Here is a 15,607-nt window from a genome sequence, read left to right as displayed (position 1 = left end):
ACTGCTGCTGTACCCTTGGGCAAGGTACTTAACCCACAGTTGCCTCAGTAAAAATATCCAGCTGTGTAAATGGATAACATTGTAAAACAACTGTAACCTATGTAAGTCGCTTTGGATAAAAGCATCTGCCAAATGAATAAATCTAAAATGTAAAATGTCTGGATAAGAGTGTCTGCTAAATGCCTGTAATGTAATGAATGTTAGTTTCTTATGTGTAAGTAATGAGTCACTTTAAGGAGATCTGCATTCAGTCACGATTTCTGTCAGGAATGATGAATTATCACACTTTGCACAATGATCTTAAATACTTAAAATACTGATCCAACTAACTGAGTGGTGATCTCATCTGTAGATCTGTAGAGGCGGTGGTGTAGCGTAGTGGTTAAGGAGCAGGACTCGTAACCGAAAGGTTGCCGGTTCAATCCCCGCTGGGACACTGCTGCTGTACCCTTGGGCAAGGTACTTAACCCACAGTTGCCTCAGTAAATATCCAGCTGTATAAATGGATAACATTGTAAAGAGCTGTAACCTATGTAAGTCACTTTGGATAAAAGCGTCTGCCAAATGAATAAATGTAAATGTAAATGTAAATCTCATGGTCAAGTGTTTGAACAGTCAAATATTTGGGCTTGTTCCTCCTTAGTATAGGATGCTGTTTAGGGTAGGCTTTAATGTGAGACTGAACATCTTTTTCACTGTCTGAATGCCCTATCCTGACAGGCAGGGTTCCCAGAAAGCCACACAGCCAGACAAAAAGGGCCCCCACTGCTCTGTGAGAAACAACTAGCTTCAGATCTGTGTCAAAGCCCAATTTAAAATGCTCCAACGTAGCAAATTGTGTGCAGACATGGCACTGTATGCGAATGCAGTGTGGTCCATCTTAAATCAGTGTAGCTATATGGTCAATTACCTTCATCCCAAATAACTCTTCAGTTTAGATCAACCTAGATTCAGTTTTCTTTGTGTGGTACTGGAAATGAGGTGGCTAACTGAATGTATTGCGTGTTTTACAGGACAGTTTGGATTATACTTGTTTTCTGTTGATGCTAAGAATTAAGAATTGTGAAATCTGTAAGGCAAAAAAATTACAATCACAGAGAGTATGAGAGCTGAATGTGTGTGATGGTTGCATTTTACTGAGGTTGCACTTCGTTATCAAAGCAAAGCCAGGATACAAGGAGCAGAGCACAAACTTTCCCAATTTAGTTTTTGTCTTACTGTACTGTACTGTTTTTACATAGCTGCTTTGGCCATAATTTCCGAATTCTTAAAAATTGATCAGTCAGATTCCATTGCTGTGTGCAGCAAATAAACAAAATGCACTTACGGCTTTGGGGGCAATTCAATGAATATACCAAGTATTGCAGTCCTTGCATTCTGCAACAATCGGGCTGGAGTTTGATGGGTTTTATCAAAAGTTATTGAGAGGCTGTTGCAGAGAAGTTTGTTCCTGGTTTCTCAAGTGTTTCAAAGAGATTGAATTAATAGCAGGAGTGTGAAGCAAAACCTTATTGTTTTCCGAGTCTGACTTGCAATATAAGAGAGTAAATAAATTTGTCAGTATGAGTAAATGAAGCAAACAAAAAGCAAAGTTATTCTGCCTACTTGGCTTTTAACGACATGCAAAAGACTTTTTTAAAAAATGTTTTCTTACTGCTGAAACTGCCTGTTGAGATCAGAACTCCCGTGGAAAAGGAGTAAGCTCTTTGTCCCATGTAAGTTCTAACAGTAATAGGAAATTATTTGTAAGTTCTTTAACTTGGCTTTGAGCTGGGCTGTGCAAAGCATCTTATTTTCATATTGATTGTTTTTTTTTTGTGCTGAATTAATGTCCTTTATACTGTTACTTTTTTTTTTTTTTACTTTGATCAAGCCATCCTTTGGTCTCGATCAATGATGGTCCTCCATGCGGTGCGGTTGCCCATGACACTTTGGATCTCCTTGACGCTGTCACTGTTAACAGCAGATGCGTGGAATATGGTCATACCCGATGTTTGTAAGGGAAGGAAGGAGTTTTACTTCACAGCCGGCTGTGGGAACGTCATCATGACACACAGTTCGCAACACTTTCAAATGACAATACAGTGGGGTTGTCTTTCACAGTTAGTGGGGATCCTTCCTGGGGTGTGAGACATCAGCCCCTGTGCTGAGAGCACCCTGGGGAGAGGTAGCACCATTGTTAAGGTAAACACCTCTGTCCTTTCCAGAAACCGGTAACGCAGAGGTGCCATCTCCATGCGTTGCAAACCATCAGAAACATTATGTTTAAAATGCAAGATGTTAACTGTGGGTGCCCAGACCAAATGTTGTGTTTCCTCAGCACAATTCAGTTCATTTCAATTAGGCCTGCTCTGTTAAAGCACAGACGTTCTGTTAGCGGAGCGTTGGCACAGCAAAGCATTTTTGAAAAGAATGCATTCCAGAATGGTTATAAGGAGAGCTTCTGGCAAACATCCTCCCAATAGAATTTGCAGTTGCTCGCATGCAAGTCATTGATAATAAACAATAAATTGATCTATTGGTAAAATGTAGGCTGAATGGCAAGCCACAGTTGAGGTTGGAAGTGGCTGTAATACAGAGGTGTCATAATCCATCTCTGCACAGAGATATGGGCTGTCTGTTTCCTTTTATCTCCCTCAGCCCGCTGCTGAATGTAGATCTGTAGATCGCAGCCTGCCACTGTTGTGACATCGCAGCGTTGCGTAATTTTTTACTGTAGCTACAGTGTAGCTCCCCATCCCGCTGCCAGTCTGCCTGTGGGGATGGCCATGTCATAAATAATCCTCAAAGAAGGGAATTGGACACGTTCAGTTTAAATTAATTTCCCTCTTGCGTGGAGGCTTTTATGGCAGATCAGTCTCGATTAGGCGTGAGCTCATTTGTTTTTGCGCCAGTCGACGTTTAGACCGCCCTCCTCTCATGTGTGGAGAAATTCAGCCAATCGGTGGCTCAGAGCCGACTCCCTCACTGATCATGCTAGGGGGCATTTTTCTACCTGCTGGGAACAATAAGGCCTATTTCGAGAAATCCATTAAAGACACCTGACCGATGGCTCATTCTGTAATTGTAACTGAGAGACTGGGCCTATTCACATGGTTTTTCTTTCCTTGTGCATACTTGGCTTTGGCTATATTTACCCAGCATCTCTGTTGCCATAGAGACTCAGAGTGAGATGTGAGCTTCACGTGAGCCTAATTGCATGCTTCCATTGTGAGAATGAGTACAGTAGCCAGGGTGTGTCAAAGAATGCCCGCTTCTAGGGTGATTTGTAGAGTTCCACATGAGACGACATCAGGCAAACTTGGGGATTTGTTTTTGCAACACTTAAGTTCAAAGTTCACAGCATTTTAAAATCAACCAATACAAAAATACATTGTGGCCAAAAGCCACAGTCAGCTGGATGTGTTCTTCACACCGTTAAGGTCTGTAGTGTTCTTAAAGAAATGAATCGTAGAACCGAGGTCTGCTGAGCACAAGAGGTGAGCTGGTGATGTGACACTGTATTTTTTGTGGCCTGATGCTGTGTGAAGTGTTCACCCTGAATTACTGCGGTTAGTCAAAGGTCATTAGTGTTATAGTGTCACTCTACGTGTCAAGGTATTTGCCAGGAAGTGTAGTGTATTTTTTGCAGAAGGTATGTTTTCAGGGAGGGTCGTCATGTCCTGTTTCACAGTTCTGCAGTGTTACCTTTACTGCTGTGCAGTTGCTGACAGAAGCTTAACGGCCTCTGAATTTTTGGAATAGGCCTGAATCTTATTATACCCACATGCAGAGACCTTCTGGGAATAAGGCTGAAACTGTTTAAGGGACCTCAACTGGTGTGCTCCCATTTACTCAAAATTAGTCAAAAATCGGGACTTACCAAAAAACGGACTTAGCAAAACATTTAATACGTGGCGGGCGGCTAGCTTTGCCCTCTCTAAACTTCGGGTGACTACGAAACGAGGCGGGTTACAGTCATTTTACAGCCCAGGGGAGAGAATGGATGAGGATGACATCACAGTAATAAAACGCTGGAGTGAAGAGCTCCCGGTGGAGGGCAGACTTTGAGAGGCTGTGAATACTTTGGAAAATATGCTGACGTGAGTTTCTTAACAGGTCCTTGCCACATCGGAGTGTTGTAATCCTTTAAGGAGGAATGTTAAGCACTGATAAAGAAATGTCTGCTGGTATTATTTCCATCACCCAGAGGTGTTTGCTTTCATCACAAGATTACATCAAAAGATTCATTATTCTGCTTATCTCTCCCCACTGAGACAGTGTAGTGACTGACAGAGTGTGCACGCACGCTTCAGTTTAAAATGCTGTGCAAATTATCTCTCTTTTCCAAAAACCTGCCGTGCTGTATGGTGTTTTTGCTTTCCATGAAACCTGTAACTTTCCTAGAACTTTTCAGCTTGACTTGATTTATATGTATATTGGAATATAGGTTGAGGTTGCTTGTCCGTGGTCCAAAGCCATAACAAAACAAAAACACACACACACACACACACACACACACACACACACACACACACAAAAGCCACTACATAAGGAATGCATGGAACATGCTTTATAATCCAACATTTTTCCAATTGCATTCATTCATACAAACACAAGAATAATGGATTCAGGATCAGATTCTGTAGGTGCTTTAAGAAACAGTTTAAAGTGTGAGAAGCGATTGTATTTTGATGTCTGTCTAGATATCAAAGTCTTGGGATTCCCCCTGCATCAAACAGCATGTTAATTCCCTTGGTTTCCTTCTCCAAAGACTGGACTTGACCCTGCTTTAAGCACATAGGCCAACACCTTTGTATATTAGGGCTTCTTGGATAGTGGAAGGCTGCATAGTAAACCTGTGATTTTCATATGTGAGTACTTTTTTGGACAAGCTTGCTGTCTGATTTTATAAAATTCACTGGTGCCTTTATCCTGTCTGAAACCGAGATAAAAGCCCCATTCATGTGCGTTTGGCCTGGCCAAGCTTCTGTTTCAGATATGCAAAAGTCCACTGTACAAACTTTGAGTCTGCAGATAATACATCAAATACTCTCACAGCCTTGGTATAAGTAACTGTTTGCTGAGAATCAGAGAAGCTTTAGAATTCTCGGTTGACTTGGTTGACAGTGATTTTTTTTCATGAATAGCACAATTTCAATGTCTTAGAAAGTTAACTGTATCACAAGTACATATGTACTTTGGATTTTAGCATTTTCCCTTGTCTCCCATGTCTCCACAAAATGAATTCCTTGAGAAATTAGTTCCTTTAAAGACGGTGCCTTGTTTTCTGCATAGTCAGTGATCACTTATTATTTCAGGAGAGGATGGTTGACCACAAAACCCCAGTCAGCTGTAATGATCTTTCATATGACATGAGCCATCAGTGTATTTTAATGCTTTCCATTGAGCAAATTTTCCTTCACAATGCCGCATTTGTTTCAGACATCGGCCCGGGGGCTCATAACTCACCTATGCAGACTACATCTTGGCCCCCCAAAGTCCACTCCCTCCCCCTGCTAACACTGTGGGAACGCCTCATAGTTGTAAAACAGATATATATATATATATAAGCACACAAGGTAAAACCTGTGGCACTTTAAGCTTTAGCAGCAGTGAAAGCTTGGTGGTAAACTCTGAGTGGTGATGCAAACCTGTGGCTGTACAAACCTGGTGACTGGTAATTGGTGATAATAGTGTGACGTTTTATTCCCCATGACAGCACTTACACCTTTAGTGGCAGCGTTTACCACAATGGCACTATAGAGATGGCACTGATGATTCAGAGTCTATGCAGCGGTAGTCCTCTAACCCTGTTGAATGTACTTTTTTGTAAGTCACTCTGGCTACGACTGCCTGCCAGATGAATAAATACAATTGTAAGTTAGGACTGTGATATTTGTCAGAAACAGCAGATTGTATCAGATGTTTGGAAGAGCGTGGACCCAGGATTTAGCTCCAATTTCACTGGGTTGTCTGTCTGCGTCTGCTTGTCAGATAAAAATGACCCTGTTCTCTTTCTCTCCTCTCCTGACACACTGGATCCATCTTGCCGCGTTCTGCCCTGTTTTGGGTATGTAGTTTTATGTGGGCTTGACGGTGGACAGATTGTCGGTTTATTACCTGAACTCAGTAAAGCTCTTTTCACAGTGATGAATTTCAGACTGACTCATTGCCGTTTACGCAGCTGGCTTGAAAAAGTAAGCATTTGTGCGCTGCATTGTTCATCCGGATAAGGCGAAAATACACAATTTCCCCAAACCCAGGGGCTCCCAGCCTGTGGTAAGGCAAAGATGTGATTAACAAGCCGTCCTGCAGAGAGGGAGACAGAGATGATACTAATCGCTCATCCTCACGAGAAGCAGGTTTGGAATACGAAGGCCTGTGTGTCTCTCACCGCCTCATCATCCCATTTGCAGCAGAAGCCGCGTCCGACTGTGATTACTGCTGTTCTTCACAAGAAAAATCACCGGGGAAGGGGGAAAAACATTTCATTTGATCTGATTGAAGACGGCCTCTGATACAAATATAATGCAACCAGTGAAACTAGCAGAAGCTGTTTTGAAGCCGATACAAAATAAAACGCCCCGCTGCCTCCCAAGAAATTTTGTCATCTCTGTTAGTGCCGTGGTTATCAGCTTAACACAGTCGTCCGCCCAAAACACAGTTGTTGTGAGCACTTTTGCCCTGCCACGGAATACTCCATATAACCAGTTCATTTGCTTGGCAGTTAAATCATACGTGTAATTGTTGCTTTGGAAACAAACCCGTTTCCTGGTACGGAGTGATTGACACGGTGATTGCTGATGTCACAGTGGAGCTGAAGCCTGGTCCCGCCCTCCTGGTGCTCCGGGAAACCATTCCAGGGCTCCTGTAAATAGACACACCTTGCACAGAGTGTCCTTGAGTCGTGATTGAGTCTGTGCTCAGCGCACAGTGCAAGGGTCACTGGTGGGATGAGGCCTCTGTGGAGAGGCTTGTAGAGGAAAAGTGTTTCATATATGGAGTGTATCTTTACCTGTGATTCACACACACATCTTCGGTGATTAACCCTCCCACTGTCCCTGAGTTGATGTCTAAAAAAAATTCACAGCAGAGATGTGGTTAGAAAAAAATCATTGCCAGACCGGAATACTACCCTCCCGTTGCATAATGAACTGCATTTCATTACCAGGGTGCAGGCGAAGCAAAGACATCAACAACGCTGACAGGAGTCATTTGCGGCCCATGTAATCATTTTTAAGAAAGTCTGTAGCAGACCGAACGCTTCCTCCTCTAGCCTAATCTGGAGTGCTTAAGCAGTAACTTAAAGGAGAATGAGATATTTGGATGCAGTCACAAGAAAAAAAAAAAAGACAAGTGGCATCTGTATGACTTCAAAGGATAGTACGGCCATCTGCAGCCAGAGCACTCAATGAGGGTGTGCTTGGTGGTGGTGGTAGGTTCTATTACATTATACTATTATCATTTAGAAGACACTCTTATCCAAAGTGTACCCTTTAATCTATTGATACAGCTGAATATTTACTGAGGGTTAAATACCCACATCCCTGCTGCAGGTTAAATACCTTTCCCAAGGGTATAACAGCAGTACCCCAGAGGGGAGTCGAGCCTGCAGCCTTCAGGTTACAAGCCCTGCTCCTTATCACGACACCGCATTGCTGCCCTCCTGACCTCACCACATCTCTCTCTGTTTCCCTTGGGGGGAGGGCTCTGCATGGTTTCAGTGATACCCCCACGTGCGTGCTGTCAAGGGGCTGCTGTCGGGCCATGTCGTCTCACTCGCCCAGATGGCGTGTCATAGTTTTTACCCACCCCCCTCCCTCCCTTTTCAAATAACAATCCATTTGCACATTGTTTGGGACTCAGAGGCTCTTTGTTTTAGGGTGCGTTCCGAGGGGAGACGTGACCGAAGCGGAGCAGTCGTGAAGCAGTGCCTGGATTCCCCTGGTGGAGCGTGTGGCATTGTTGGAACAGCGTGGGGGAGGTGGTGGGGCATTAGCAGGGGGACTCCCGCCCGGGCTTGGCTGTGGACGCGCGAGGCGTGGGGAGATAGCTCCCAGCCTGCTGAGGGCCAAGCTGTTCCTCACAGAGGAATGGTGGCATCTGAAATGAGGTTGAGATTAAAGCGAGTGGGGACTTTATTTACACCGAAACACATTCATTTTGGAGTTGCTTTAAATGTCTCTGGTGGGGCTTTTTTTTGAGGGGATGCGGAAATGACACCACGTTGGACTGGTGCCTTTTTTGGTTGTTCCGTTTGTAATAAACACATTTATTAGTCTTGTTCATCTGTTCTTTTCATACCTGTAAGCATGTGTCAGTGTTGTTGTGGACAGATCCAAGCGCTAAATGTCATTCATGTTTGCTCAGAAAATACAAAAATCCCACCAGAGAGCCAGGAGCATCACCTTGTTGAAACTGAACACACACTGTAATGTTGATAAACTCTTCAGTCCACATTACAGTTTTATCTTTGTGGCGAGGTCACCTGGCACTGATACATCAGGTCAAGGTAGATCTCAACAGCAAACAACTACACTTTGAGTCTCCTCTTTAACTTACAGTTCATTGCATTCAGTAGATGCTGGTTTTATTCAGAGCATTAAAAGAAATCGGGCTTGCGCATTCTATTAGACCATGTGGTGTTTTCAAAGCTCTTTGAATTACGTCTTTTGGGGAACATTCGAAGTTGACAGTGACAGATTTAATGAAGTACAAGAGTCCAACATTAAAGCAGAAGCCCTCTGGAAATATGCTTGAGGCTATGCTCTCAGTATGTGTTAAGCAGTAGTTTTTCTTTGTTTGAGGGCTTTTAGTGCACGGTATTTTTAGTGTAAATAGTTCTTTTCCCAGTATGATCTTCGGCATGTAATAGTAATTATACGGACAGCGATATTTAAATAGTGGCCGCTCTAAGGGTTTTTTTTTTTTTTTTTTTTGTTGAAGAGCATTTTACGTTTCAGAGATTGATTTTCATGTTCTTTTTATACACGTTGTACAGAGCTGGCAGGCTGTACATGTGAATAAACAACAAAGACTGCACAACTGTCTGTCTGGTATTATTTTAAGGCTGTGTTTAGTATTTAGGACTTTTTGCAAATATTAAAAGCCGGGGGGGGGTGAATATTATTGGGGTTATTATTGATTGATTTATACACTCATTTTAATGAATTATTTGGCAGATGTCCCCATTCTGGCTGACTTGCAGGGGATCAGAAAATACAGAGCTGACAATGGAACATAAGCACACAGGAAGCGGCATTTCAGTGCGTAAGGGTTTCGTGTCTGTGGTTATCAGCTGTGATTGGCGTGAGGTACGCTGTGCCGTGTGACTCAAACTATTCTGCACACAAAGCTGAACCACTCCTTTTAATAAGTCAATAAGGCCCCCTTATTGAGGTTGCCATGGCTACCCCATTTCGCCTGTTGCCACAGCGGAGAATCGCAGCAATCCACTTGATTCACGTCCTTGGCCAGGGAAGACTAGTCGAGGCCAGAGCAGCAATGGCAAGGCACTCAGAGGATAGAATAAAAATTGAGAGCTGCTCAATATCAACGTGAGAGTGGGGCTGAGAGGCTCAAGTGCAGGTGTTGTTTGGCATAACCATTGTTGATATATTTATTGATTTTTGTTTACTTACCTCTTTCCTATAGTTATGGTGAGAAGCCTAGGGTGAAAAAGGCTTGCATTCAGACAAGCATCTCATTTGAGGTGGAATGTCTTTGCCACTGCACATCCATGTGTGTCCACTAGATGTCTTCAACGTGCATACTTACTTTCTTGAGCAGGCGGGAGGCAGCTTAATGTTGAGCTGGGGCCGTGTTTGCTGACAGGTGCACCATTTCTGGTCTTGTCATGGCTACATGCATCCTATTCTATCAGCCTGGAACAGCCCAAGGCAGGGTCTGGGCAGTGCCATTCAACGGCGCGACCTCTTGGGGAAATGGGCAGACAGACCCATGTGGTGATTTCCTGTGTGGCTTTTTGGGAAAACTGATGGTTGCTATTATAGTGACCGCACTGGTGAGATAAAATAAAATGTTTAAAATTTCTTTTCAGCGGTAACAGACTGACTTTAGCAGGAAGTGGATTCTTCAAGAAGATCCGTCTGACATAATCTGCAGAGTTCAGGAAACACTATCTGCAGGATCTTACTGGAGGGTCTCCAGTCATCTTACTGGTGTGAAGGACAATTTAGAATGAGGAAGACAACATTTTTAGAGATAAAAGTAACAATTTGTTGAACTTAATTAGATTTTTCCATTATGTATTAATGAAGAACAATGTAGAAGCATTCCATTTAGGACAGTGGTTTTGTAACAGCCTCCTGCACAGATTTCTGTGGTACTCAGGCTCAGAATGTAACATATATATGTAACTGATGTTTTGAATGCATGAGACAACTTATGTATCTGTAGCAACAAGCCAGTGCTTTTGTAAAACTCTTTAATGCCCAGTGTTATTGACCTGGCATCGACCTTTACACTGCCAGTTGATGAGTGATGACTTCCCATCATGCACTTTGGCACAGTAAGAGTGTGCTGAGGGAGAAACACAGGGTGCTCTGTAGCGCCCCCCAGTGCTGAGCTGATGCCCAAACGCAGTACCAGTGAAAAGTTTGGACACACCTCTTCGTTGAAGGGTTTTAATTTATTTTTACTGTTTTCCAAATTTTAGAATCATAGTAAAGAAATCAAAACTGTGAAATAACACAAATGGAATTATCTTAATAATCTTATATTTTAGATTCTTCAAAATAGCCAAAAATGTTTTTTAAATTCATTTTTTTTGGAAAGAAATTCATTCAATGGTGGAATTAAATTCAACATCACTATTTACGTTTGTCTAAGAAACAAATTTCAAGCATTTAAGCATAGGTCTTTAGATCAACATGTCTCTGAATACGTTTTCCATTATCTTAATCAGGTGTGTCCAAACTGTCGACTGGTACTATAGAAACCGGGGTCCTGGGTCATGTGGCTCCGCATGTCTTACAGCCTTGAGCTGGATGCACACTGTCATTGTTTAGCATAGGGATGCTGCTCTCTTACAGGAAATATAGTTTCTGAAGGAGGCTATAAAATGCATTGGCCGGGTTCATATTAAAACCAAGAATATGAACTAGGCAGCTGTTCAGATTTGGAGCGTGTTGGTGGAGCTGGTGGTGGAGGAGTTCTGTGTGCTTCCCTGTGCTCTCTCCGTTTCTTCTCAGTGGTGCTGGCCTGTTGAGCACAGAAGCTGTCGGAGAAGGTATCAGATGGCAGTTTAATGGCCGCATCTTGGCAGGAAGGTACTGCCGTGTGAAGGTTTTGACAGGAAAGCTTGTGCATGTGGGGAGAACCCACATTGCTTAGCGTGGCGTGTCAATTCACAGCACAGCTCAGCACCTTTATCCCAGCATATGTCTGTTTTAAAGACACTTACTGCATCCTGATTTGTCAGACATTCCCCAGCTAAATCAAAATAGAAAAATCTTTTTACAACTTTTTACATTACATTTACATTTTAACTGCTCATTAGAGAGGTTGATGTTGTGTAAATAGCTCTGTCTGCGGCCCGATCAACTCATTTTCCCGCAGATTAGATTCAGAAACGGGCTGATTCGCGTCAGTGTTAAAATGAAAAAGAAAAAACGCCTCCTGAGCAGTGATGGGGCGTGCAATTAAAGAATAAAGGAGGAAATGTTCTGTTTCGAGCAATGATTGGCTTTTTATGAGTCACTTTATACTCTGGCTGACGTCCAGAGTGTGGCAGGTGAAACTCGAAATGAAGCCGTGTGTGATCGTTGGATAGCCTGTGTTTACAGCATCACCCTAATGGCTTAACTCAACTTAATGGCTTACTTTAACTATAAAGGCGCCTACCTTGAGTTACCTGTCTCTATGGATATGGTCACACGCACACACCTCTATATATTGATAGTTGTTGTAACAAATGGTACTCAGTATGCCGTGTGTTGGTGCATGTACATACTCGCGTATGTACACATTACAGCACTGAGCCTCCCCATCCATCCAAAGATGATAATATGTGACTCACTTCACACGAGTAACGATGTTCAAATGTATCCTTTTATTAATCAGCCTTTATTTTCTTGTTATGACACAAACATCTTTATGATGTTGCCTATTTTATATTCTTAAACCTATTTGTATGATGATGTCAAAATACAGTAAGGAGGACATTTTTTCTTAGATGTTAGCTGAAGTGTTCCTGTTAAAATCGGAAGACAAGAAATGTTTTATCATGGGGAATGCATGACATGTTGGCTTTTGTCAGCAAACCAAATGAAGTTTGACATGCAGTGGAGTTCTTTTCAGTAGGTTTTTCCATCTATTAGGTTGCATTGCTGACTGTATTGGATAGTTTTTTGTAGAATGGCTTTCCAAAGTCTTTGACCCAAAAGTGTCTTTGATATCAGTCCCAGCTTTGGAGTGTGACTATTTAATTCAGAGCCTTAACTTTATTAGGCTTCTTCTAAACCAGGAAGGGTCTGAGATTGACAACAGGTATGTTGCAATGTTAAGCCAAAAAATACCTTTGTTGTATTGAACCAACAGCCTTTTGTATAAACCGTGTCACTGGGGAGTGTTGGAAGATGTATTACATACTGTATATATCCAGGTCTGATATGGCTGGCAATTTTAATAGTGAAAATTACATATCAACATATCCATATTGTCCAACTGATGACAATGTATTGGTTGTGTGATGACTTAAATCAGTTATTTTTAAGTCCTTGCTTTTTGTAAAAAAATAAATAACTTTTTAACCTATGCCCTATGAAAGTCTAGAGCATGACCTCATATGATATAATTTTAGAGCTCTGTCTCGCAAATGTCTTCGCCCAGCTGAGGTGTGAGCATGTATAACCCCAACCCAATCTGACAGCAGTTCCGCACGAATGCAACCCAACGCCTCCTACGGTGTGTGTTTGCAGGGACATGCTGATCACAGACCTGGACGCGGCCATGACCTACGTAAGCCTGTGTGAGGAGGTGAGGACCATGTGCAGTCTGCCCCAGCAGCAACCTATCACCCTCAAGTGGATCGACGACGAAGGTGAGCGCTTCCTGTTTACCTGGGGAACAGCATCAACGCGGGGTCCTTAAGGCCAGATGAGGCTCTGTGCTGAACGCCTTTATGAGGTTATTTGGGGTGGGGGGAGCAGGGTAACACTGCGGTCTTACATGTGTGATCTGGCCTCAGTTGTGCTTTGTATCACATGGCATGAAAGCCTGTTACTCCAAAACCACCACTAGCCGCCCACCCCTAGCAGCTTTTGTTTTTCAACTTTGTTTTCCTTTAAAAAAAGTCTAATCTAATTGTTTAATGCACTTGTATCCCTACCAGCTGGCTTGTACCTTGTCTGGCTAACTATTGAACCTTGGTCATGCAGCACTGCTAACATTGCTGACCCCTTACATGGCTTTTTGCTCGTGTTGTGCTCTGCCTCACTTGTAAGTCGCTTTGGATAAAAGCATCTGCCAAATGAATAAATGTAAATGTATGTTAAATGTTCTGCAGCCAGTCCCCTTTATTGTTTGTTGAGCTAGCAGTGGCAGTGGGGTGTAGTGGCTAAGGAGCTGGGATTGTTATCGGAGGGGTGCCATCTTGAGTTCTGGGTTGGGGCACTGCTGTTACTCCTTCGAGCAAAGGTACCAAGCCAGAACGGCTTCCGTAAATACCCAGCCGTGTGGACAGGTGATCTGTAAAAAAAAAAAAAGGTAAGCCATGTAAGTTGCCCTGGATGAGGGTGCCGGCTGAGCCGGTTGAATAATGCAGTGCGGAGGCTTCGGTTGAACGGGTGGTTCGGAAGATGTGCAGAGGCTGATTCTACGGCTGCCCCCAGGTGTTTTAGGATTAGCCACCGAGGCTTCCTGTCACCGTATGGTCCCAGCTGCCACAATTACTGCGTGAGCGACGGTCATATCCCACACGCCGTTATCTTGAGTGGTGTAATATCCTTACCGAGGTCCTTCCGCTGAATTCCTTATCACTCCTGTTTCAGCCTGACACACATTGGCCAGCAAGGCTGAACTCTTTCAGAAATAAAGTGTAGGATTGCTCTGTATATGTGGTTAGAAAATGGGATCATTTCTGCTTCAAGGCAGGGGAAAAAAAAGTCCTACGGTATCTCACTGAGCTCAAAAAAGCGCAGTCAGCTTAGCTGTGAACTTTGAAAGGACCAAACACAGTCGATTCAGAGGAGAGTTTCATTACATTGAGTTGCGTAGCAGATACACTTACCAAGGGAAGTAGTTTACATATCATCCACCTATACAGCTGGACCTACACAGAAGCAAGCCCAGTAAAGTACTTTGCTCAAGGGTATAACAGCAGTTCCCCACCTGGGAATCAAACCAGCAACTTTTTGGCTTTGGTACTTCTCACCCTCACGTCGCACTGCCGCCACACAACCAGCCCTGCGATCCCAGGGCTCGAAACATCAAGGGCGTCTGCGAGACCAGACTCGCGTCTCTCGACCCACAGTGCCACTGCATCCGCGGATCTCGGGGTCCTGAGGCGCTGCATGGCGAGTACTTCCTGAAAGGAAACAGCGTTCAATTTTTAATCAGAGCCTGTTGCCTTAAAGACGAGCTGGAGTTGGGGACACTTTTTGAACAAGGGGCCGCCGAGCTGCTTGGGAAGGCTTTGATTAAAAAGTCTGCTGAGCTTTGCTGGCGAGACGTTTGTGAGACATGCGGAGTGCTCACGAGGTTCCTTTGACAGTCTCGTTTTCGGCTCTTCCGCAGCAGTGTTGACACTCTGCGAGCAGAACACTTGCTTGTCGGAGATTTCACTGAGTGTAAACGAAGTTCCCTCTAATCTTGTTTTTTTTTTTTTTTTGTTTCCTCCCCCCTCATCTCTTTGGCCTGTTTTCTCACCACAGGCGATCCCTGCACCATCTCTTCTCAGATGGAGCTGGAGGAAGCCTTTCGGCTCTACAGCCGCAACAGGAATTCAGGACTCCTCCTTCACGGTACTGCTCTCTGACAATTTCCTTTCTCAACAAAACATGGCTGGTCTCAGTGACAGCAGGCTAGCTGTGAACCAGAGCACAGCGGATTAGATCAAAGATTAGATCAAAATGACTCCAGAATTGTGCAGAGGGGGACAATTTGGAAAAGTCAGCCAAAAGTTCCACTTCTTTCCCCTCTGAGGTAAAATATTTCCCCCCCCCCTCCAAAAATGTAAATGTCTTGCAAAAGAATTTTTAAAAACATCACAGCTAGCCATACTGTATGAATGCAGATTAACACTTCAAGCCCTCACACACATCCATGCATAATCCATGAATTAATCTGATAACGAATGAACGCTGATAATGAATTAACACTACATGGAGGTTCTGGGAATGACACGGTATCTTAATCCAAGGTGGGGCTGTAGTTATTGCTTTTTTCGCGCACGCCGCTCGTGACTCATCACGGCGCACAGGCGCACGGATGCAGTGACAGTAGAATAATGATTTGGGGAGCGGGGCCAGAGCTCAGGAGCCCGGTAAGGACTGCAGCCCACACACCCTTGCGTTGACATTCTCCAGAGCCTGCCCTTCACTGTGAGAAACGGAGCACCCAGGCACAATCGATACCACTACGGGAGTTACGGATGCATTTGAAA

At 43.6% G+C, this 15,607-nt stretch overlaps 1 protein-coding gene across 2 annotated transcripts in view; it reads left to right on the top strand.

Annotated features, from left to right (window-relative positions):
- prkcz (protein kinase C, zeta) overlaps positions 1-15,607 on the top strand; it is a 133,518-nt gene that overhangs the window by 7,370 nt on the left and 110,541 nt on the right. For both annotated transcript variants that reach the window (XM_036534010.1, XM_036534011.1), the window contains exons 2-3: positions 12,924-13,045; positions 14,877-14,966. In XM_036534010.1, the coding sequence (XP_036389903.1) occupies positions 12,924-13,045; positions 14,877-14,966 (212 nt within the window). The remainder of the gene's footprint in view (positions 1-12,923; positions 13,046-14,876; positions 14,967-15,607) is intronic.

The sequence above is a fragment of the Megalops cyprinoides genome, chromosome 7, assembly GCF_013368585.1.
Source record: "Megalops cyprinoides isolate fMegCyp1 chromosome 7, fMegCyp1.pri, whole genome shotgun sequence".
Classification (NCBI taxonomy): Eukaryota; Metazoa; Chordata; class Actinopteri; order Elopiformes; family Megalopidae; genus Megalops; species Megalops cyprinoides.
This window is presented reverse-complemented; position numbering and strand designations above follow the sequence as displayed.